The 22,055-nt window shown below is 40.4% G+C and overlaps 1 protein-coding gene and 1 long non-coding RNA gene across 5 annotated transcripts in view; both read right to left on the reverse strand.

The window, feature by feature from the left end:
* ABLIM1 (actin binding LIM protein 1) overlaps window positions 1–7,529 on the reverse strand; it is a 303,053-nt gene extending 295,524 nt beyond the window's left edge. The window contains exon 1 of the mRNA XM_047701373.1: window positions 7,294–7,529. Coding sequence (XP_047557329.1) covers window positions 7,294–7,306 — 13 coding nt within the window. The 5' untranslated portion in view covers window positions 7,307–7,529. The remainder of the gene's footprint in view (window positions 1–7,293) is intronic.
* A 164-nt stretch (window positions 7,530–7,693) lies between these two features.
* LOC125084270 (uncharacterized) overlaps window positions 7,694–22,055 on the reverse strand; it is a 31,385-nt gene continuing 17,023 nt past the window's right edge. The window contains exon 5 of one of the 4 annotated variants that reach the window (XR_007122576.1): window positions 7,694–8,581. This is a non-coding gene — a long non-coding RNA (uncharacterized LOC125084270). Of the gene's footprint in view, window positions 8,582–15,118; window positions 15,201–20,704; window positions 21,613–22,055 lie in introns of those variants that run through there. The other 3 variants (XR_007122575.1, XR_007122574.1, XR_007122573.1) reach the window with 3 other exon arrangements.

The raw sequence follows: 22,055 nt of genomic DNA on the forward strand, positions 1-22,055 counted from the left end.
CTTCCTGCAGCATTATTTGGTGATAAAATACCATTTCTAATGTGGATTGTGGGCAGTTGCACAACCAGGGATGAGTTGTTACCTGAATGTTACCAAGAACAGACCTCTCCCTTCCCTTCTCTGCATTTGTAGCTCTCTATTTAGAAAAAGACTGTGATGTAGAGGCTTACTAGTTTCATCCATTATCCCCTTGTCTTCCTGTTCTTCTCCCCTCCCCATCACAAATCTTGTGTCCCCTCGTATTTCTAGACTTCTTCCCCACATACCCTGCACCTTCACTCCTCCATGCTTCCAACTGTGCTGCTCCTTCTAGAAAGAAAGCACATCTTTAGTGTTCTGCCTGCCACGTTCCTACTCACCCTCCAAGGCCCAGTTAACATATCAGATTCCATCTCCTCTGTGAAGGAAAGATGCTCTGGTTATTGGCAGCTACAATTAGTCGACCTTCCCATAGCATGATTACTCCCAGAAGAAAATCTTTATCATATCCAATTCCAATCAGCTGTGTATATAACTTTACACACACACACACACACACACACATAAACACACACTTAACTCAGTTTATGTTCCTCTGAGGTGAGGACTAACCTTTTTTCATTGGATATAACTAGTCCCTAATAGAGTAAGACATGCTATTATATTTAGTGATGTAAACTTCCAAATAAGATCAGAAATAGGTACATGTTCATAAAAATCAGTTACTTAAGACTTTGACTAATCCTCAGAAACATACAGACCTAATACACACAGAACATACATAAAATAACTTGATATTTATAATTTCAAAAGAAAACTGGTCTAAGAATTGGTTTTGCTATAAAACCATTGACATGCATATCAACTGCATTAGAATAGTTGCCTATGCAAAAAAAAAAAAAAAAAAAAGGAATGGGAGAGGCACCTGACTGGTCCAGTCAGAGGAACATGCAACTCTTGATCTCAGGGTCATGAGTTAAGCCCCACATTGGGCTAAAAGATTACTAAAGAAAATTTTTTTAAGTTTAAAATAAATAAATAGGCAGCTAAGATAAGAGTGGAGTCAGATGAACTCATGATGACAATGAGCCATAACCTGAGAAAATATGATTAACTCCAACTTCTCTACCTGAGGTTTCAAAACTAAACACAAATGAATAAATAAAAGGTAATGCTATTTGCAGATACAATGTGGGAGCAATTTAACCTTCTGAAAATCTTTTCTGAAAGATGATTCTCCCACTTACAAGATACTAATGTCAAAAAGTATTTCTCTTATGTTAAAAAAATCTACTTATTGAATTAGAACCCATTTATTCTAAATACAAGAAAAGTGCTAGAAGTTTAATGTGTTGCTCTTTTGATTTTTTTCATATCAAAACTAATAATGGCTAAACTTGGCTTTCAAACACATCTTATTTGTCTTCAGTTTGTTAAACTGCTTGAGGCTTTGTAACTCAGAGGAAAAAAACTTGGCTAAGACGGGCCAGGAAAATGGCCCCCATATAACACCAAATAAATGGCCCCCCATGCATTAATCTTTACAGCATCACCATGAGAAATTGATAAAGGCTGAGCGATGCAACTGGTTGTTGTAACAGCCATCGAGTTCCACGAAGAGGTAAGAGAGAGAAGGAAGAAACGGGATGGAAGTCCCCCCTTTGTCAACGAAGAGAGACAAGTTTGTTGAGCCCCACCATAAGCATGGAACTAGAAGAAGTCAACAAAAAGAATGTAGCTCTGATTCCTATGGTCGCCCCACATCCCAACACTGTGGAGGAACCATCATCCAGCAGAGGGCTTTACTGCTAGTCTAGAAAGCTGATGGCAGCCCTCGCTGCCTCTCTGCCTTCAGCAGATACGGCCCAGGACTCAGCATGGTCTGCAACCAAAGCCCCAATGCCAAAGCAAGGACACTTGAGGCCAATCGCATCCAACCACCATTCTCATTCCTGCAGTCTGACTCATGGAAACAATGAAGAGCTCCCATCCCTGTTCATTTCCTCTCCCCTCTCATCCCCTTCTCCCTTGTGCTTCTTCCCTCTGACTGCACATCTCTCACCACTGAAAACCTTCCATTGTGCTGTCTGGAACCACAACTCCTTGTAAATAAAACTCCCTACATCCTTAGCCTTTCCCCGAAGTGCCCTCTGCCATCTCCTGACTCAGCTGAGATTTGGCTCTCCTCTCTCTGGCAGGCGTGCCATCCCGCACCAACATGCTTTCCAGGTCAACACACATCATACTGTTTCTTTTCTATGCCCCCTCCCTAAAGAGCCCATCCCTCAATCCCATCCTTTGTCATCTGGCTCATCTAAGAATCCAGCTCATTCCTTAAGAACACAAAAGTCCGTTTTCTTCAAGATCTCATAGTCCTTAACCCCATGGCTGTATTCATGGCCACTCTTTCCTATCACCGAAATACTCTCCCTATATATCCCATATTATTTCTCTCTTTCTCTCTGCACTCAGCATATCCTATTAATGTAAGTATTTATGCATTTGTCTCTTCCACAAAATTGTGAGCTCCTTGACGGTATATACTGGGTCCTGTTCACCAACTGCTGGCACATAACAGGTGTGCAATAAATGCTGAATGAATGAATAAAAACCTATGTTCCTGACTTGACAAAAATGAATGAATGGGGAAGAACTGTACATTTTTTTCTTTACTAGATTTTTCTTTCAATCTATTAAGGTTATGCCTTCTTGTTAGCAAACAACAGAAAGATGTATTCAAATAAAAGCCAGCTGTCTCCTCTCCTCACTCTTGCCTTTGAGGTAACCTTGGTGTCTATGGTATTTTCTGTGCCTACAGAGCACACAAACATATGCACACATATGGATTTCTCTGAGTTTACAAAACCGGGATTATGCATTACATACACTTTATTCTAAAACTTGCCTTTTCCCACTGAACAATGTTATCATGGCCATCCCTCCAGACAAAACACATTATGGATCTAACTCATTCTTTCTAATGGTTGCATAATTGTCCATCATATGGATGTACCATAACTTAGTCACTCATTTCCCAATGGATGAACATTCAGATTTCTTCCAGTTTTATGGAAGTTCTGAAAACAAAGATTATGATCTAACATTTCTTTTTTTTTTTTAAAGATTTTATTTATTCATTCGACAAGAGAGATCACAAGTAGATGGAGAGGCAGACAGAGAGAGAGAGAGAGGGAAGCAGGCACCCTGCTGAACAGAGAGCCCGATGCGGGACTCGATCCCAGGACCCTGAGATCATGACCTGAGCCGAAGGCAGCGGCTTAATCCACTGAGCCACCCAGGCGCCCTGATCTAACACTTCTAGAGCATACATACTTCGAGGTCTTTCTCTGCCAGAGCAATGGACTCTATCTACATACACCTGCACCTTTCTTCTCAAGACTCAAGATTCTGAAAACCTAGTGGGCTCATGAGTGATCTCTTACATGTACACTGTCACATGTCTTGTACAGACTAGGCATTTAATATTTATTATATTTAACCAAATCTAACTAGATGGAAACTTTCAGGCAGTATGCACAGTATGTACTGCTTGTCATACCTAATTCTCAGGATTTGGGAGGAAGAGAGTTAAAAAAGGGGAGTTTTCATTCTTGACTTTATACATTCTGTTTGAATGTATATATTACTTTATAATTTAAATATTTAGTATATCTATTAATTTGCTAATATAAAATAATTTTATTATATTAATATATTATTAATGAATTATAACACATTACTTTTATAATTCATAAGCAGCTTTTTTAAAAAAAACTTGTTGGATGGTACAGAACCCTGAATTAGAAGAAACAAGCTTTAATTCAGTGGCTACCAAATCTGTCTATACATTAAGAATCCACTGGGGGCTTAGTAAACATTCAGATTCCCAGGCCTCTCCATGAATATTCTGACTCAGTAAATCTGAAACAGAGCCCTCACATCAGTATGTCAACTATTCCAGATGATTCTTATGGCTGTACTGTAATGCTTTTCAGAATTACCTGGGGAGCTTTTCATGTACATGGATTTGGGGACTCTGTCTTCAGAGTTTATGAGCCACTAGATCTGGAATGAGGCCTAGGAATCAACATTTTAAAAAGATTATCTTGCATTCTCCCCAATTTTAGGAACTCTGTTCTAAAGTGTTGTAATTTCCTCTAGTTGGCAACCCAAAACTCAAGATATGATGGCTCCATTTAGGCCTTCAGTAGTAAAAGTACACCACCAAATTAAAAGCCTTTGATGAAAATATTCTAAAAGAAAAAAAAAGAAAGAAAATATTCTAAAAGACCAGAAGATGGGAATGTCTTAACTTGTCCTATCATGGAATTAAAGAATACTTTCTATTGTTAGTTTGAATAGTGAATTGAATTTTAGGACCCTGTTTCTACCTTAAAGACCAGATGAATTAGAGAATGATCTTTTTCTCTCTAAAATTTTTAATAAAACCACTTCTCTTATGAAATTCAGGTTTTTGATATTTAAAAAATATTTCTACCCCACTATAACCTACAAGGCTAGATATTAGAAATAAGCAGAGATCACTTCTTAGATTAATGAAATTTATCTTTCCAAATTTCTAAAGACCTTTCCATTTATAAATTGGGTATTTAAATAGACACATTAACTTTCTGACCCTGAAACTTTATCTCTACTTTCAGGAGTATAGGTGAGAGCAGATACTGAATTAGAAAACCACAGTAAAGCTCACAGTTTTGACATCTTTTGTAAAAGAATAAATGGCAAGCAGACATTTTCCACACCAGCTTAATTCAATAGCTTCTCTATTAGGTAGTCTGCTAATCGCTTAGAATTGGATTTGTTTGGTTGATTGGTTGATTGGTTGGTGGGTGGGGGTTTTTTTGGTTTTGTTTTACAAATTCATAAAAATAAAAGCACCTCTTAAAAGCATTAGAAAAATCCTCAGTCAGTAATACATAGGAAGTTCTGGTCCTCTAAACTGAAGTAAGAGGAAAGAGAGTGGAAATCCCAAGTTAGTAACAGTAGGATCAAGTGGTCTTTTTTCCTTCACTCTGTTCTTACCAAATGCCCATGAATGCACTGGGAATTCCTACTTACTTACAAAGGCCATCTCCTTTAAACTCATGTATAGGGCATTTTCTCTCTCTTCTTGGAAAATCAATGATTGGGATGTTTACTATAATATTCAAAGGACTAATAACTTTGAAAAGGCAGTAAAACAAAGTGATGTGATCAGAAGTCAGACAGACCTGGATGCAAATCAGGATCTGCCACTTACCAACTCTTTGAGTGCAGGCAAGTTATACAATCTCTCAATATCTCAGTTCCCTCATCTGTGAAATGGGGAGGTAATAACAGTATCTACTTGACAGTTGTTGTGAAAATTAAATAATTTAATACATGCAAAGTACCTGACACATAATAAGTATGCAATGACTGATACCGATTATCATGGTTTTTTATCCCTGCAATATTAGTCAGATTTTTAACTGTTAAATGCAAAATTATCAACACAGTTTGAAGAGAAAACAAGACAACTGAGTGACATGTCTATGTCTGACTCCAAATCTTCCTTCTTGAAACCAGATTCAAGAAGAAATATTTGAGAAATATTGAGAAATATTTGAACCCAACCCAGGGGTCTAGCTCTCTGAATCCCTGGGGCCGTCCTCATTCATAACCTCAGATAAAGCACAGAGACCCCATAATAGAAGGGGCCTGAGACAAGGCCCAGGGATGTTTGTGGGGGCGAGGGGGAGGGGAATTGGTTTCTTAATGAACTTGATGCTTCCTGGGACATAGCAGGTTCCCAGTAGTTATGAGGCTCCTACAGTGCAAGGTACTGTACTAAGTGGTCTGGGTGATGTCAGGTTGGGTCAGAAGTGGACTCTGACCATAGACAGCTTTACAATCTATGAGAGATATTCTTCCCATGTGCCTTGTCGTACTCAGGACAGAGATCAGGACCAAAAACCTCCGTGCTAGAACGCAGTTCAGGGATTATACAGCTGGAGCCGCTTGGATGATCCCATACACACACCCAGACCGCTAGAATCATATCTGTTCCACCCTCTTTTATCTTTCTTTAATAACTACTCATTAGGCAACATCAGGCAGGTAGTATCTTGGGGCCTCATGTCAGCTCTGGAGCCCAGTATTTACAAATGTACATTCTGTCATTCCACCTAGCCCTTCCCACCCCATTTCCAGGTATGGAACCTATCAACCATATTGCCATATCAACAAAGACCAGTTTCCTTCAAAAGAAATCTAAACATAAGAAATTAGTCTATTCATTACATGCCCCAGAGTGAACCCTGGAAAGCAGCACTAAATTATCCAACAGATGTTATTAAATTCCTTAACTGCCCCACTCCAAAAGCCGGGTTAACCCTTCAGAGTAAAAAAAAAAAAAAAAAAAAAAGACACAAAAACAACTCTGCAACTCCTCTTACAAGTTTTAGGGTATCAAAAGGGGTGGTACTTACTGCTTTGCAAATACTCTTTCTAAAGAAAATCAATATTTTCCTTAAACACTTATGGCAAAGCAACCAAGTCGCTCATTTTAATTGCTAGCAAACTGCACAATGACTTGATCTCTTTAATATTTCACTCATAGTAGCAGCCACTGAGCTATGACTAACCCACTCTCCCCAGCATCACCACTGGCTCCAGATGGCAAGAAATACATTCCCTTCACTCTTGCCTGAAAAGCAATTTGGAATTTTTTTAATTTTTTTTTTTTTTTTTTACTTTCACCCAGTTTTACCTGCAGTAATTGTTTCACTCCAGAAAGAAAATGGGTGGGAGATGAAGATTAATGCTAAGAGGAGTACAAGTGAGGGAATTTACTTTTTTTAATGGGGTATAAGCACTGCAGCTTTAAATCCTACTGCATCAAGCCCTGGATTCCTTCCATAACCAAGCTGCAAAATGGTAACAAGAAGGAGGAAAAAAATACCTCTTCCTCTCTCCTGGACAGCCCTTCAGGCGGCTCCTCAGCAGGACGCGCAACGGGAAGCCCATCCCCCACGCTCTCCCAGCCCAGCCGTCAGGCTTGCACAGGTGAGCCAGGCACCGACCTTGGCCCTCAGGTTTCGCCCACATCCGGGGATCAAGGTCAAGGGCGAGGGCTTCCTTCTACCGCCCCCCCCCACCCGCAGTCGCCCAGAGCCCAGGGACCCCCTGCCAAAGTTTCAGGCCGGGTTGGGGCCAGCGCGACTCCCACAGCCCCTCGCCCTTCCGCACCTGCCCGGCCCGCCCTGGTCTGCGCCCTGCCCCGCGGGGCCTGGCACGGGGTCGAGGGACGGTGCCCACCTGGTCCCCACTCACCCCTTGTGGACATGGTTCAGGCAGCAGGAGCCGAAGCGGAGAGGGCAGAGGAGGAACCAGGCAGGGCGTGGGGAGGAAAATATCTCCGAAACGCACACCAGCGCACACGCGCCCGCCGTCCGCCGTGGGGAGGCGGCTGGCAGCGCGGGGACGCCGCCCGCAGGACACCTGGCTGCCCGCTGGGCGCAGCGCGGCAGGCAGGCGGGGACGCTGCGACCGCGGGGACCCGCCGCTGGGCGCGGCAACGCTGACAGCCCGCGGCCCGCGCTGGGCGGGGCCCGCCTCTCCGGCCTCCCCCGGCTCCCGGGCCTCCCCCGCCTCCCCCGCCCCGGCCGGGCCCACCCTGTCCAGCGGCCGCCGGGGACGTGCCGCCCGCTCCGCTGCCGCGCCAGGCGGGGCTTTTGTCCCCGAGCTAGGTGGGGCGTGCGGTGAGGGTCTGCGTCCTCCCGTCCCCCCACTGGGATCCTTAATTTAAAATAATTATTAATAATATTGGTGCTATTATTAGTGGCTTTTCCAGCCTCCCGCTCTGGTCCCGGAGAAAGCAAGCAAGAAAGAGCCGTTTTGCTCCCTCCCCTAAGTAATGCCCTTGACCACCGAGGAAGACCACGACTGCCTCAGGGGGCTTGGACCTCAGTGGGAAGAAGGCCTCGGGCAGCTCACGCTCGGCGGTCAAAGCAAAATTAGCGACCAGCGAGCCCCTTCGAAGTCGCCTGGGTGGGATGGGCGGGACTGGACTTCAGCGACCTTTGAGGTAAAACCCTGCAGAGCAGGGCTGAGCCCGCTTGGCTTGGCGTCTTGAGGCAACACTCAACGGATGCTTGTAGACTCGTTTGATTCATTGTTTCTACTCGGAAGTGTCAGAGCGGGGCTGGATTGGAGACAGGGGGCGAGCACTGCAAACAAATCCACTTTTTCTATATACCAGGGTGAAAATGAGAAAATACAAAAACGGTCTTTTGGTGTCCAGAATATAAACCTTGAAGGTAGAGCATTGATGGTAGTAAGCAAGACAGCAAAAACCACCAGATCCAGAAATCATGAACTGAAGAGGTGCGATTCTAAGCTTTGAGAGCAATCACAGTACCTTACTTAACCTGTAAGACGGGTGGAAGGATTCCAAATTTGAGGAATTCACACTCATTCCCTTCTGTCAGCTACTCCTCTATACACGCTCACAACATATATTCTAGTTATTTCCTATGTAGCCACTTTCCAGATCCATCCTGATATGTATAATTGGTCTGACAAGCCAGAAGTATTTGAAGAACAGGTGAACATAATAGCTCTAGAAAAAAAATAATAAATTGGTGGATAATTGAGCATCATCAAAGAAAGCCTAATCAAATATTCAGATGGGGGAAGGAATTACAAGATAAGAGATCAATAATGAAACCTGAAATTCTCAAATTCAACTACCAACTACAAAAATTAACTCATTTATCCATCATGACAACATCTTTTTTTGCTGGATTCTAGGCAAAAAACTTGCCAATAAATCACAATCCAGTTGGTTCAGTCTCAAAATAACTCTTCTTTCCAGCTATCCTCAGTCCATTATTAACCCTTCTGACCCAATGGATGATTACACGAATAGCACAGCTGCTCTCCCCACACCTGGTCTCCACTCCTCCAGGTCATTCTGACTATAACCTTGAGAACAGTTTTCCTAAAACACTATTTATACTACGGCATCTTCATACTCCAAAACCTCCAGTGCATTCCCATTGATCTCCAGACAAAGCCTCAACATTCAAAGTGTCTTCATCTACACAATGAATCCATTCAACAGAATTTCATTGAAATATACTATGTACCATTCTGTATGGTGACGTACTAGAGTTATACCTGTGAATAAGATAGGAATGCCTACATGGAGCTGAAGGTCTACAAAGATTTTTATCTATTCATTTGACAGAGATCACAAGTAGGCAGAGAGGCAGGCAGAGAGATGGAGGGAGAAGCAGGCTGTCTGCTCAGCAGGGAGCCTGAGGTGGGCCTCAATCCCAGGACTCTGGGATCATGACCTGAGCCCAAGCCAGAGGCTTAACCCACTGAGCCACCCAAGCGCTCTGGGCTACAGAGATTTTCAAGTCTTCTGTAATCTATCCCCTCCTACCTCTCCAACATCATCTCTAGCTACTCCCTAAGGAAACACTCTGTTGTAGACAGAACACTGTCCCCTGTTTCTCAGTAACATCATGATATCATCTCCCTCATCCCCATTGCTCATTCTCATTGCTCTTCCCAAATGCCCTTCTTCTTACACAAATTAACGTATACATCGCCTCCTCCCCAAGTGTTCTCCAGCTACCCTAACCCACAGTGATCTCCTCATTCGCTCAGCTTCTGTAGTCTGTATTTTCAGAACCACCTATTTTTACTTAATACAGTCCTGCGTATTGCTATTGAATGGTTTTATTATATATGTTTCCTATTTCCCCAACTGTTGTTAAGTTTCTTGAAATCAGAGACTTGGGTAGTTTTGTTGAATTGAATTTGTTCTGGAAGTATATTACAGAATATTTTTATACCAGACAGCATACTCATAAGATAGGGAGGTCCCAAAATAGTGTGTTTTTCTACCTTAATCCCTTAGTTAATATCCAGTCCTTTTCTCCAACTGCCACAACAGCTCTGGTCCTTAGAATCTCACACCAGAAATACAGGTATGGTGCAAAGACCTCAATGAACAGATATTACTCTTAACCTTAAGGACCTAATAAAAGACTAACACACTCCTGTATATAATTATAAGTCTGAAATAGGACACCTTACACAATACTGTTAGGCACACAGTTAGTACTCAGGACCTGATTGACTGGAAGCTTGGGAAATTCTAAGTTTGCTGTCAAAGATTATCTCTGACTAAAGAAAGTTTTCCTATGAGTTTAGTATTAGCCTTTGGGTTATATAGCAGTTCAGATTTTAAAATATATATGATTTGGGGTGCTTGAGTAGCTCAGTTAAGTGTCTATCTTTAGCTCAGGCCATGATCCCAGGGTCCTGGGATCGAGTCCGAAGTCGGGCTCCCTGCTCATCGGGGAGTCAGCTCTCCCTCTCCTTCCACCCCTCTCTGTGCTTGTGCTCTCTCTCTCAAATAAATAAATAAATAAAATCTTAAAAAATAAAATATATATGATTTACGTATATTTTGGAGTTATGATACTTTGAAATACCTTTTAAGGTCAATCATGTCATCCTGAATCTCTTCCTATAATCTTAGAAATCTAAAACTAATTCTTCCAACCATAGAGCAACCAAGTTCCTGTTAGTAGCTTAACATCCTGGCAAATTTCTCATCTAAAATAACTGGTAATACTTAGCAAATCATTGTAAAAACAAACTGTAAGGTACAAAGAATTTTAAGAGAAAAATCAAGTGCCACTTTTTTTGAGAGACCGTGCACTTGCTTGGGAGAGTGTGTACTTGGTTGCACTTTTTTTGAGAGAATGTGCACTTACCCTTTGAGTGAGTGGAGGAAGGGACAGAGGGAGGGAGAGAGAGAATCTTAAGCAGGCTTCCACAAACAGCACGGAGCCTGACACAGGGCTCCATCTTAAGACCCTGAGATCATGACCTAGGGTGAAATCAAGAGTCAGACACTTAGCCAACTAAACCACTCAGGCCCCCTCAGTGCCAGTTTTTGAAGTCATAAAATATATATTCTGTTGGTTGAAATTATAAAAAGGAGTTTATATAGACCAAAGGGAAAAAACACATTTCAGTCTGTGTTTGAAAAAAGATAAGTTATTATTTGACTCTTGCCAAAAATACCCTTTCAACGTCTAATGGAAGGAAATTCAGTGTATATTATCAGTAATTTCTGTTCTTTATTTTTTAAGATTTTAGTTCCAGTATAGTTAACATACGGTGTTATATTGGTTTCAGGTGTACAATATAGTGATTCAACACTTCTATACATTACTCAGCTGCCGTCACGATGGTTGTCTCTTTAATCCCCAACACCTATTTCACCCATTCCCCACTCATCTTGCCTCTGCTAACCATCTTCCTTATTGATTTTTTAAATGTGTGAATATGGATTTTTACTCCCACAGCTTTCTAGCTACTGACTCACTATCATTTTTCACTCTGAACCTAAATTTCTCATAAGTAACATGACAATAATTCTGCTTTTTGCATAACTTCAAGTTTAAAAAAAAAAAAGGCAGGCTGAGCTGCTCAGTGACTTTTCAGCAAATACCTTTGTAATGTATACCATGTAATAGCCAATGAGGAAGGTATAGCAAACAATTAGATGAAGTCCCTGTCCTCACAGACATTTGCATTCTTTTTTTTTTTTAATTTATTTATTTGACAGACAGAGATCACAAGTAGGCAGAGAGGCAGGCAGAGAGAGGAGGAGGCAGAGAGAGGAGGAGGTAGGCTCCCCGAGGAGCAGAGAGCCCGATGTGGGGCTCGATCCCAGGACCCTGGGATCATGACCTGAGCCTAAGGCAGAGGCTTTAACCCACTGAGCCACCCAGGAGCCCCCAGACATTTGCATTCTAACATACAAGCTCAAGAGGCTAGACCTAAGACTCTTCATTAAGCCAGGCTACTAAAAGGGGCTAAAATGATTCCACATCAGTAGCATCCTTGGCTCCCAAGAGAAGCAAACAAAAATCCTATTTTGATAAAAGCATTCTCAATTTAGACCCCCTGGATTCCACAGATGATCAACCAAAAATGAGGTCATAATAAAAAATTACCAAATACACAGGGCACCTGAATGGCTCAGTTGGTTAAGCAACCAACTCTTGATTTCAGCTGAGGTCATGATCTCAGGGTTGTTGAGATCAAGCCCTGCATCTGGCTTTGTGCTGAGCATGGAGCCTGCGTAAAATTCTCTTTCTCATCCCTTTGACTGTCTCTGCTCACACACACACACTCTTTCTAAAAAAAAAATTTTTTTTAATTTAAAAATTTTTTAAAAAGAGATGAAATACATAAGGCAATAAAATAAAATGATAAAGATATAAATCACATGAGACTATAAAAAATGACCAAGTAAACTTCAAAAAGAGCCAAATAAAAATTTAAAATATCAACAGTTAGAATTTTTAAAAAATTCAGTGGCTAGGTAAAACAAAAAATTTGTTGGAAAAAAGAAATAATTACTGAAATGGAAGGTAGATATTAAATATTACTAAGAATACAGCTCTGAAATATAAGGACATGGATAATACAAGAAAGATTAAGCTATATGGAGAAAAGGATGAGATCTAATGTATAATACATTATTATAATTAATAGGAGACCTATAAGAATAGAAAATGTGGAAGAGAGACATCATTTGAAGAAAAAACAGCTAAGAAGTTTATAAGAAGACATAAATCCATAAAGGAAATAGAACATATATTAAGCAGGATGAATAAAAATCACATTGTCTTAAACTGAACAACACTAAAAACAAAGAAAAGACCTGAAAAGCAGACTAAGAGAAAAAGCATAGCCTACAAAGAGATAACAGACTGACAACAGACTTCTTGATGGGAATGATGAAAACCAGAAGACAATGAAATTCTGATTAGACTATAACTAGCCATTTAATATTGCATAAACAAGAAAAATACCTTTCAAAAATGAGGGCAAGGGGCGCTGGGTAGCTCAGTGTGTTAAAGCCTCTGCTTTCAGCTCAGGTCATGATCCCAGGGTCCTGGGATTGAGCCCCACATCAGGCTTTCTGCTTGACAGGGAGATGGTTTCCGCCCCCCCCAACCCCCGCTGCCAGCCTCTCTGCCTACTCGTGATCCCTGTCTGTCAAATAAATAAACAAAATCTTTTAAAAAAAATAAGGGCAAAATAAAGGTACTTTAAGATTACACAAATAATGATTTTTCCACTAAAGTAATTTCTATTATATATATAATAGAAATATAGAAATATAATATAATAGAAATATAATAGAAATTACTTTAGTAATTATATGTTTTATTTATATATAAAACGTAAGTATATAAAAGGAAATGATCCCTGTTAATAGGTGTGAGATAGAAGAATGAGAGAAAAATATTTGTTTACATGTAGACAAATCCAACTAAATGTTAACACACTTGAAATGAAAAGCAGGATAAAAAATTGGTTCTTTTAAAAGATTAAGAAGTATATAACATTTAGTGAAATTGATTAAGATAAAAAAAAGAAGGCATAAATGAACAATATTAGAAACTGAAAGAGATTTTTAACTACAGGTAGAGCAGATGTTTAAAAGAGGCTATGGACTGGGGACACCTGGCTGGCTCAGTCAAAAGAGCATGGGACTCTTTTTTTTTTAATTTAAGATTTATTTATTTATTTATTTTAGAGAGAGAGGGAGAGTCGGGGGAAGTGCATAGAGAGAATGTGAGAGGGAAAGAGAGAGAGAGTCTCCAGCAGGCTCTCCACTGAGTGTGAAGCTGACATGGGGCTCAATCTCACAACTCTCAGATTATGCCCTGCGCTGAAATCAATAGCTAGATGCTTAATGGACTGAGCTACCCAGGTGCCCCACAAATTGCTGGAAACCAGCAGCAAAGAGAAAATCATTTAAGTGGTTAGAATAAAAAGGTAAACTACATGCAGAGCAACAAAGAATCAGAATAGATTTCTTTACAGAACTATGCTATAAAGAAGACAATGGAAAGACTTTTTTAAGTGCTGAAAGAAAAAAAAAAAACCTCTCAAACTAGACTTCTATATCCAGCAAAAGTATTCGTCAATAACATTAAAAACTTTCTTCAACAAACAAAAGCTGAGGAAATGCATCACTAGCAGACCTGTACTAAGAATGTTGAAGAAAGTTCTCTAGGGAGAAAGAAAATGATACCAAGTAGAATCCAATAGAACCAGACTCAGACATAACCCAGGTTTCATAACGACCAGACAAGGGCTTTAAAGTAACTATGAATCTGGATCTCACGCAAAAGAAGGACAGAAAACACATACAAAGAGATGGGGAATTTCAGCAACAAGACAGAAACAATAAGAAAAGTGGCATGGAAATGCTAGATATATCTAGATGTGATGAGATGAGACTTTCTTCGGTGAGTTCATCAGTAGCCTGGACACATTTGAAGAAAGAACCAGAAAATTTGAAGGTATCTAAAACAGGGTTGGTTCACTCACATATTGAAATATACTACATTTATGATAATGCATGCATCACAGTTGTACCCGACAACATGGTTGAACTGCAGAAACAGAATGTTAAAAACAAGCCATACTAGGAAATGTATCATCTAGGGATACATACTTGCATGGTAAATACTATTTTTTAAAATAAGAGAATTCTTTAAACCACACTATAACTCAGTGATATAGCAGTCTCTGCTTGGCCACAGGGACAGGTCCGATGTAAAGACTTGATCCAGAGTGGGCCAATCCAGTTCTCTTTCTAGAGAGTTTGGATTGATTGGGAGAAAGGACACTTAACAGGCTACTGTTTGGCCCCTGACCTGAGAAGTGAGGTATTGTGAACTGAATTGTGTCCCCCTCAAAATAGATGTTAAAGTTCTAGTCTCTAGTGTGCTGATATTTGGACAGGGAGCCTTTGGGAGATAATTAGGTTTAGATGAGGCATTAGGGTAGACTCCTTACAATAGGATAAGTACTCTTATAATAAGAAACACCAGAGAGTTTGCTATCTCTCTTTCTTTCCTCCTACCATGTGAAGACACAGCAAGAAGAATCCCATGCATCAGCCAGGAGGGGAGCCCTCAGCAGAAATCAACCATGCTGGGGGGCGCATGGGTGGCTCAGTGGGTTAAAGCCTCTGCCTTCGGCTCAGGTCATGATCCCAGAGTCCTGGGATCGAGCCCCGAATTGGGCTCCCTGCTCAGCGGGGAGCCTGCTTCCTTCCTCCCTCTCTCTGCCTGACTCTCTGCCTACTTGTGATCTCTGTCTGTCAAATAAATAAATAAAATCTTAAAAAAAAAAAAAAGAAATCAACCATGCTGGTACCTGACCTTGGACTTGGTCTTCAGAACAGTAAGAAAAATAATCTCTGCCACATAAGCCACCCAGTCTGTGGTATTTTGTGACGGCAGCCTGAGCTGACTAAAACAGACATACAACTCTGTGGACACACAAAAAGATAGTGAATTTTACATTTTAAATGGGTGAATTGTACGGTGTATGAATAAAGCTCTTTTGAAATAAATCACCAGAAGGTCTGGGCTCAACTCAAGTCCTAAACTTCCTGGCTGGGAGACCTTGTAAGTCATTTAACTTTCAAACTTAATGATTAATTGCTTAGGATTTTTAAATCCTGGCTCTCTCACTTGCTATTTCTGCATCCTTAAGCACAACCTCTGTAAGCCTCAGATTTCCTTATCTGAAAAATAGTTGCTCCCTCTTTGAGATATTTAATGAAAAGAGGTAATGAAGGCTAAATATATCACCATAATCAGACATATGGCAAGTACTCCATAAAGTTAGCTATTATTTGCTGGGTTCACAATGTACATAATAGGGGGGTCTGGCTGGCTCAGTCGGTAGAGCATGCAACTCTTGATCTTGGGTTTGAGCCCAAGTTTGAGCTCGTAAGTTTGAGCCCCACATTGGGTGTGGAGCCTGCTTTAAAAAAATGAATTAAAAATGCACATAATAGAAACAATATTCACTTCACAAGGTTATTGGAAGAGGAAAGTGCAATCATGTGTGTGAAAGAACTTTTTAATATAGATCATTGGACAAAGGGTAATTATTTGCTTGGTTAGTAATGGGCACTTTTTGTGGGTCCTACCCCTCTACACTCCCAGTAGAGTCCTAATTTTCACCTAGGGAGCTCCTGAACTAATGAGTGAAGACGTCAACCTGTCTACTACTTCCTTCTAGAATCTCTGTTCCTTTCACTTCAGCCTCCAGCTGTGCCCATGTTTCAGAAATTTAAGTGATCTCGTGCTTAAAATGGCTATTTGGATGTGAAACATACTGCTGTGTTTGATGTCAGCCAGTTTCTTGGGAATTGTGCTCTGAATGGGATCTATTCTGTCCTTCAGTAAATAGTAAATGCTTTACTTTCCAGTGTGTGGGGGGCCTAACATAGAGAAACTGTTAGTCTGAAGCAGACGGTTTGAGTCTGGTGATGCAGCGTGCTGGAAAAGTTGCGCACAAGTTGGAAGCAAGTTGGGGGAAATTAGAGAGAGAAAAACTGGGCCAAGAATGGAGAGATAAAGTCAAAACAGAGGAATGAGTAAGTGAGTCCAGATCCAGGCCAGAACATGAAACTTGAAGGGCCTTTAATTTAGATGTGAGGGCCAGCAAGAGAGTGGAGATGTTAACTATTTCAGATGTGAGTTCTGTCATTAAAAGAAATCAATACAAGGGAATGAAGGCAGAGGTAAGAAAAAATGGTATTCTCTAGCAGGAGTCGGGCAAAAAACTACAAGCTGTCCAAAGGCACCCACTCCAGGGACTATGGCCCTTAAAGGGGGAAAAAAAATGGCCACAACAAGAAGCAAGGTATGCACGCAGCCTAAGAAGGGATATGGATGCTGAACGGGACATTTGAGGGATGGGGAGTGGCAATTGGCTAATTCTAACCATCAGGGATTAGGCCTCTGCTGCCGGCTAGGATCTCCTTAGTTTCAGAAGAGGGGCAGGGCACCCAAACAATATATAACTGGATGCTCATTCTAAACCATAGATAGGCCAGCAAGGACACGTTAGCCACCAGAAGTTCTCGCTCTTCTGCTTCACTTACGACAAATCTATAGGAGTGCTGAAGACACACATTTGACAAACCCTCTCAGTCATTATTTGGATACGTTAAATCACACCAAAGGGATCAACAGCCCAAGGATGGCATTGCTGCTTATAACACTGAACTGACTTAACTCTTCCATCTCTCTTCACACCCCAAGCACAGGAAATTCGTAAGTAACTTGGAAAAAAAAAAAAAATCCTGGTCTAGAGTGTGTGACTAAACTCCAAATCAGATGTTTTTAATAGAAAATGTTCCTGGTCTGCAGCACCTGGGTGGCTCAGTTGGTTCAGCACCCAGCTCTTCATTTAGGTTCCTTGTGATCTCAGGGTCATGAGATCCAGCCCCTCGTCTGGCTCAGTTCTGCGTGTGGTGCCTGCTTGGGATTCTCTCTCTCCCTCTGTCCCTCTACCCCTCTGTTCACATGCATATTCTCTCTCTTTCTCTCACACAAATGTTCCTAATCACTGAAAATCAACATTACTTGTTTAGAAAATTAGAATAAAAGCTTCTAATACAAGTAATATTCCTGATCTACAGGCAGAAAGCTCTTGCTAATAGGGTTAAAGCAATGTCAACTCCTGATGAGAAGATCACAGTGATTCTATGATTTGATTACAGAGTCCAGCCCATAGAGTACAAAGGTGGACATGACCTGAAAGGACTATAGAGCTCCAGTCTACAACCTGATATAGCTGATAGGGTTGATCTTTATGTCACACATTTGCAAAGTCCCAAATTATGTAATATTCGGAGGGTGTGAACCCAAGTAACTCAGAGTGCTGAAGAGAGTTTCAGAGGGCCTATAGATAGTCATAAGTATGAGATGGTGGACAACAAATTCATATTTGGTGCAAGAAAGATCATTAGTGACACCTTACATAACATTTTTTTTTCTTTCACCAATATAAAGATGTCATTCCACCATCTTTTCCCATGGTTTCTTTTGAGAAGACTGCAATTAGTCTTTTTTTTTTTTTTTTTTTTTTTGATAGGGATCACAAGTAGGCAGAGAGGCAGGCAGAGAGAGAGAGAGAGAGGGAAGCAGGCTCCTCGCCGAGCAGAAAGCCCGATGCAGGGCTTGATCCCAGGACCCTGGGATCATGACTTGAGCCGAAGGCAGAGGCTTTAACCCACTAAGCCACCCAGGTGCCCCGAAGACTGCAATTAGTCTTACTGTTGTTTCTTTGAAAGAGAATGTCTTTTTCCTACTTTTAAGATTTGTTTTTACCTTTTTCAGTTATCACCAGGTTGGCTATGACATACCTATGTGTGATTTTCTTTTCCTTTACCCTATTTGGGGTTCAGTAGTCTTTTTTATAAATCTTTGGGTTAATTTTTTTTTTTTTACAAATTTCTTCTGCTCTATTTCTGTTCTCTCTCTTTCTTTCTCTCTCTCTCTCATATGTAAGCTAGACTGTTTTTAGACCACTGTGTTCCACACGTCTCAATGCCCTGTTCTTTTTCTTTCATAACTTTTCCTTTGTAGATTTCAATTTGGATGATTTCTGTTGACCTGTCCTCAAATTCACTAACTCCACTTTGCTTTGTCTTGTCAAACTCATCTGAAGCGTATTTAAATTCACATACATTTTTCATTTCTAGAATATGCATTTGAATCCTTTTCATAGATTCTAATTTTCTGTTGGACTTCTCTGTATTTTTATTCATTTTTCCATATTTTTGTTAACTTGTTAATCATATTTAAAGTCCTTGTCAGTTAACTGTAATACATCATCATCTGTGACTTTGCTTGTATTGTCTATTTTTTCTCTTGATTATTGGCTGTATTTTCCTATGTTTTCATACATTTTTAATTTTTATCGTATGCCAGACTTTGTATATAGGAATCCAGAGGCTGCAGATGGTGTCATCTTCCATTAAATAGGCAGAGGACCTCAACCAAAATAGGGATATCTTTGTCCCTATTCCTCAGGTGTGACCCTCCTGCCTTTTGATTGAGAGCCTCCTGGGTCTCTATCTCTTTAGTTCTTCAGAGTCAGTTCTGTCATTTAGAGGTTTTGCGTTTAGCTTTTTGCCTTCTGACCCCATGTACCTTCAAAATTTAGCAAATGTTTCAAGGGGATAACTGACTATATATTTGTGCCAGGATCTCTCCTTCTGGGAGGACTTTGTCTCCCACATTCTGTGAAACTAGGATATTTCATTCTGCCTTTCAGAAGCTCCTAGCCAAGTCCTCTAGCATCCAGGAATCAACAAATGCTCCTTTGCGTTCAGTTCTAAACTAGTTTACAATCTGTCAAGCCAGCACCACACAATCATTTAAAAAAGCTTCACTAGTTTCTCTTTTCCATGGAGAGGTTCCTCTTCCTAGGCCATGCCTGATTCTTAGTCCTCACCTAGAACTGACAAATATCTCCAGGGGATAAAATGGCCAGAGATTATCAGCTCATTTAGGAAGGGATCTTCCCTCTCTGGAATTTTAGTTCTTTTTTTTTTTTTTTAAAGATTTTTATTTATTTATTTATTTGACAGACAGAAATCACAAGTAGCCAGAGAGGCAGGCAGAGAGAGAGAGAGGAAGGGAAGCAGGCTCTCCGCTGAGCAGAGAGCCCGATGCGGGGCTCGATCCCAAGACCCTGGGATCATGACCTGAGCCGAAGGCAGAGGCTTTAACCCACTGAGCCACCCAGGCGTCCCTGGAATTTTAGTTCTTATAGTCTTACTGGGTCCATTGCTCTTTGATGTCTTTAAACTATGAATTTTGTAACTTACTTCTTTTTTCCCTAGCTGTTGTAGGAAGAACACTGGCTTTTGATGCCTTATTATATTTTCCCTAGAAGCAGAAGTCAGACATCAACCTGTAATATTTCTTCAAAAGTTATTTGTCAAAGTTGAGACCTCTTACATAGAATCCCCTAACCTGTCTGAATAGGCAGGTTGTTTTCAGTAATCTTTCCACTGCAATACTACAGAATTAAGACCACCTTCATTTGTCACTATATTTCCAAACTTGTTAATCTTTACTTCTCCCGATGATTCTTCCCCATTCCATTAGCCACCCAAACACACATACACATATATAAAAACATATACATATTACAATGATACCGAACTACTGTAGTCCCCTCAGATAAATCATGATGTTTCCTTTGCCTGGAATCCCCAATTTCTTCCTTATTTTCATAGGTAACTCTTCCTCATCCTTCTAGAATCATCACCTCTTGCTAGAAGCTTCCTGTCTTTCTAGCCATTCCTTTCTCCTGTAACTCTATTCATTGTTCTGTATTCCTATCACAGAGCTATGTTGTGTTGAAATGATCTGTTTACTGATTGATTCTTCCCTCCACCACACCCCCATCACACAGAATGGGATCCTTAAAAAAAATTTGCCTTTTTGGTCTTTTTGTCTCTAACACCCAGTGCAATGGGTTGGCATTAATGTTGATGGAACTGTACTCTCTCCCAGTGTGCCATAATGCATTTTGATCCAGATGACTAGATAACAGCAAAGCCATTAAAAGCCTCATCTCCAAGGCTGTTTGACATTGATTTTTTTCAGGTACATTTCCTGAGGTCTCATCGGTGCCAAAATATGAAGAAAGAAATAATTTCCCTCTGACTAAAGTGGGATAACTAATGATTTATTCTTTACATAATCAATAATCCTAGCTAACACTTACATAACTCATACTAGGTGCTAAGCATTTTACACACATCATCTTATTTCATCTTTACAATCACTTTCTGAGATAGGTGCTCTTTTTAGGCCCATTTTACAGAGAAAAAAATCTGAAGCACAGAGAGGTTAAATAAGTAGCAGGCTACAACCTAAACATAGATTCTCTGGTTCCAGGGGCCATAAAATTAAATTAATTTTCTTGCCTTCCTTTCTCTCTTGTCTCTTTCTCTTAAATGTTCATTATCTAAACAGTACATTAGTACTTTCATATTGTGAAGAATTAAAAAACAAAGCAAAAAGTCCACTTTAATCTAACTTCCACCCAAATCCAGATTTCTTTGCAGAGGTACTCACTGCTGTTTGTTTGGTGGGTATCCTTCTAGACCCATTTTAATTTGCTTACATACAGATATATATTGTGTATACATGTACATAAACACAGGGAAATAGTTTCCTATAGATCGCTGCAGGTTTCCATATCAGTACTTGTAGCTCTATTTCATTTTTATGAAATGCTGCATAGTATGGATACATTCCATAGTATTATAGTTTAGTTAACCATTTTCCTTTGTTTCTGACATCACTCGTTACATATAATGTTGCAACTGAATATCCTAGAATGTGTCTCTTTACAATTGTTTGCAAATAGGTCTAGAAAAAACACTAAGAAATAAAATTGCTGGGGAGGAAGATTGTGTTAACATTTTTTTAAAAATGGCAACAGACAGAGGCCTTCCAGTGAGACTGTAAATTTTACTTTGTCATTCACAGATAAAAGGGCTTGAGGCTGCTGTGTTTCCAAGAAATCAATTCTGTATATAAACACCGTCACTCTGACACATGAAGGAAAGCCCAAGCCTTCCCTCTTAACCACTTCATCTTCAGGAAGAAAGGGTTTTGATGTAGGTTGTTGTACAAACAGAGTCCTTGAGAACATACAATGGGTTTCCTGAAAAAGGAATAGGCAGGCCAGAAGGAAGTGAGTTTTCTGTGGGGGAAAAAATAAAGTGGGTCAAAGCTTTCTTTCTCCTCTTGAGTTTCTTTTTTCTATATTTTCTGACCTGTATGGTAAGACAACCCAAGGGCACGTCCCTTTACCCTTGAAAGGCCACACTGGACAGCAGACAGTTCAGGGTTAAGAGAGAATGGAGTGAACAGTTCTGGAAAATTCTGCTCTAGTCCCCTAAGGAAGATGAGAGCAAGACACCAGAGACTATGAGGACCGAGGATTTAGCTAAAAGCAGTATGCAGTTGCCTGGAGGTTCCCCTGTGCACATACCCCTCACAACTCCAGAAAAGTCACAGAGGTAGTGGCTAGTGATTGTTAGTGGCATCAGAATCACTTCTCATGAGACAAAACCAACAAGTATTTAAATGTATTTCTTTTTTAAAATGGCTTTAAAATTGGATGCAAGTACTGTATTATTTTAC

The sequence above is a fragment of the Lutra lutra genome, chromosome 14 (genome assembly GCF_902655055.1).
Source record: "Lutra lutra chromosome 14, mLutLut1.2, whole genome shotgun sequence".
NCBI lineage: Eukaryota > Metazoa > Chordata > Mammalia > Carnivora > Mustelidae > Lutra > Lutra lutra.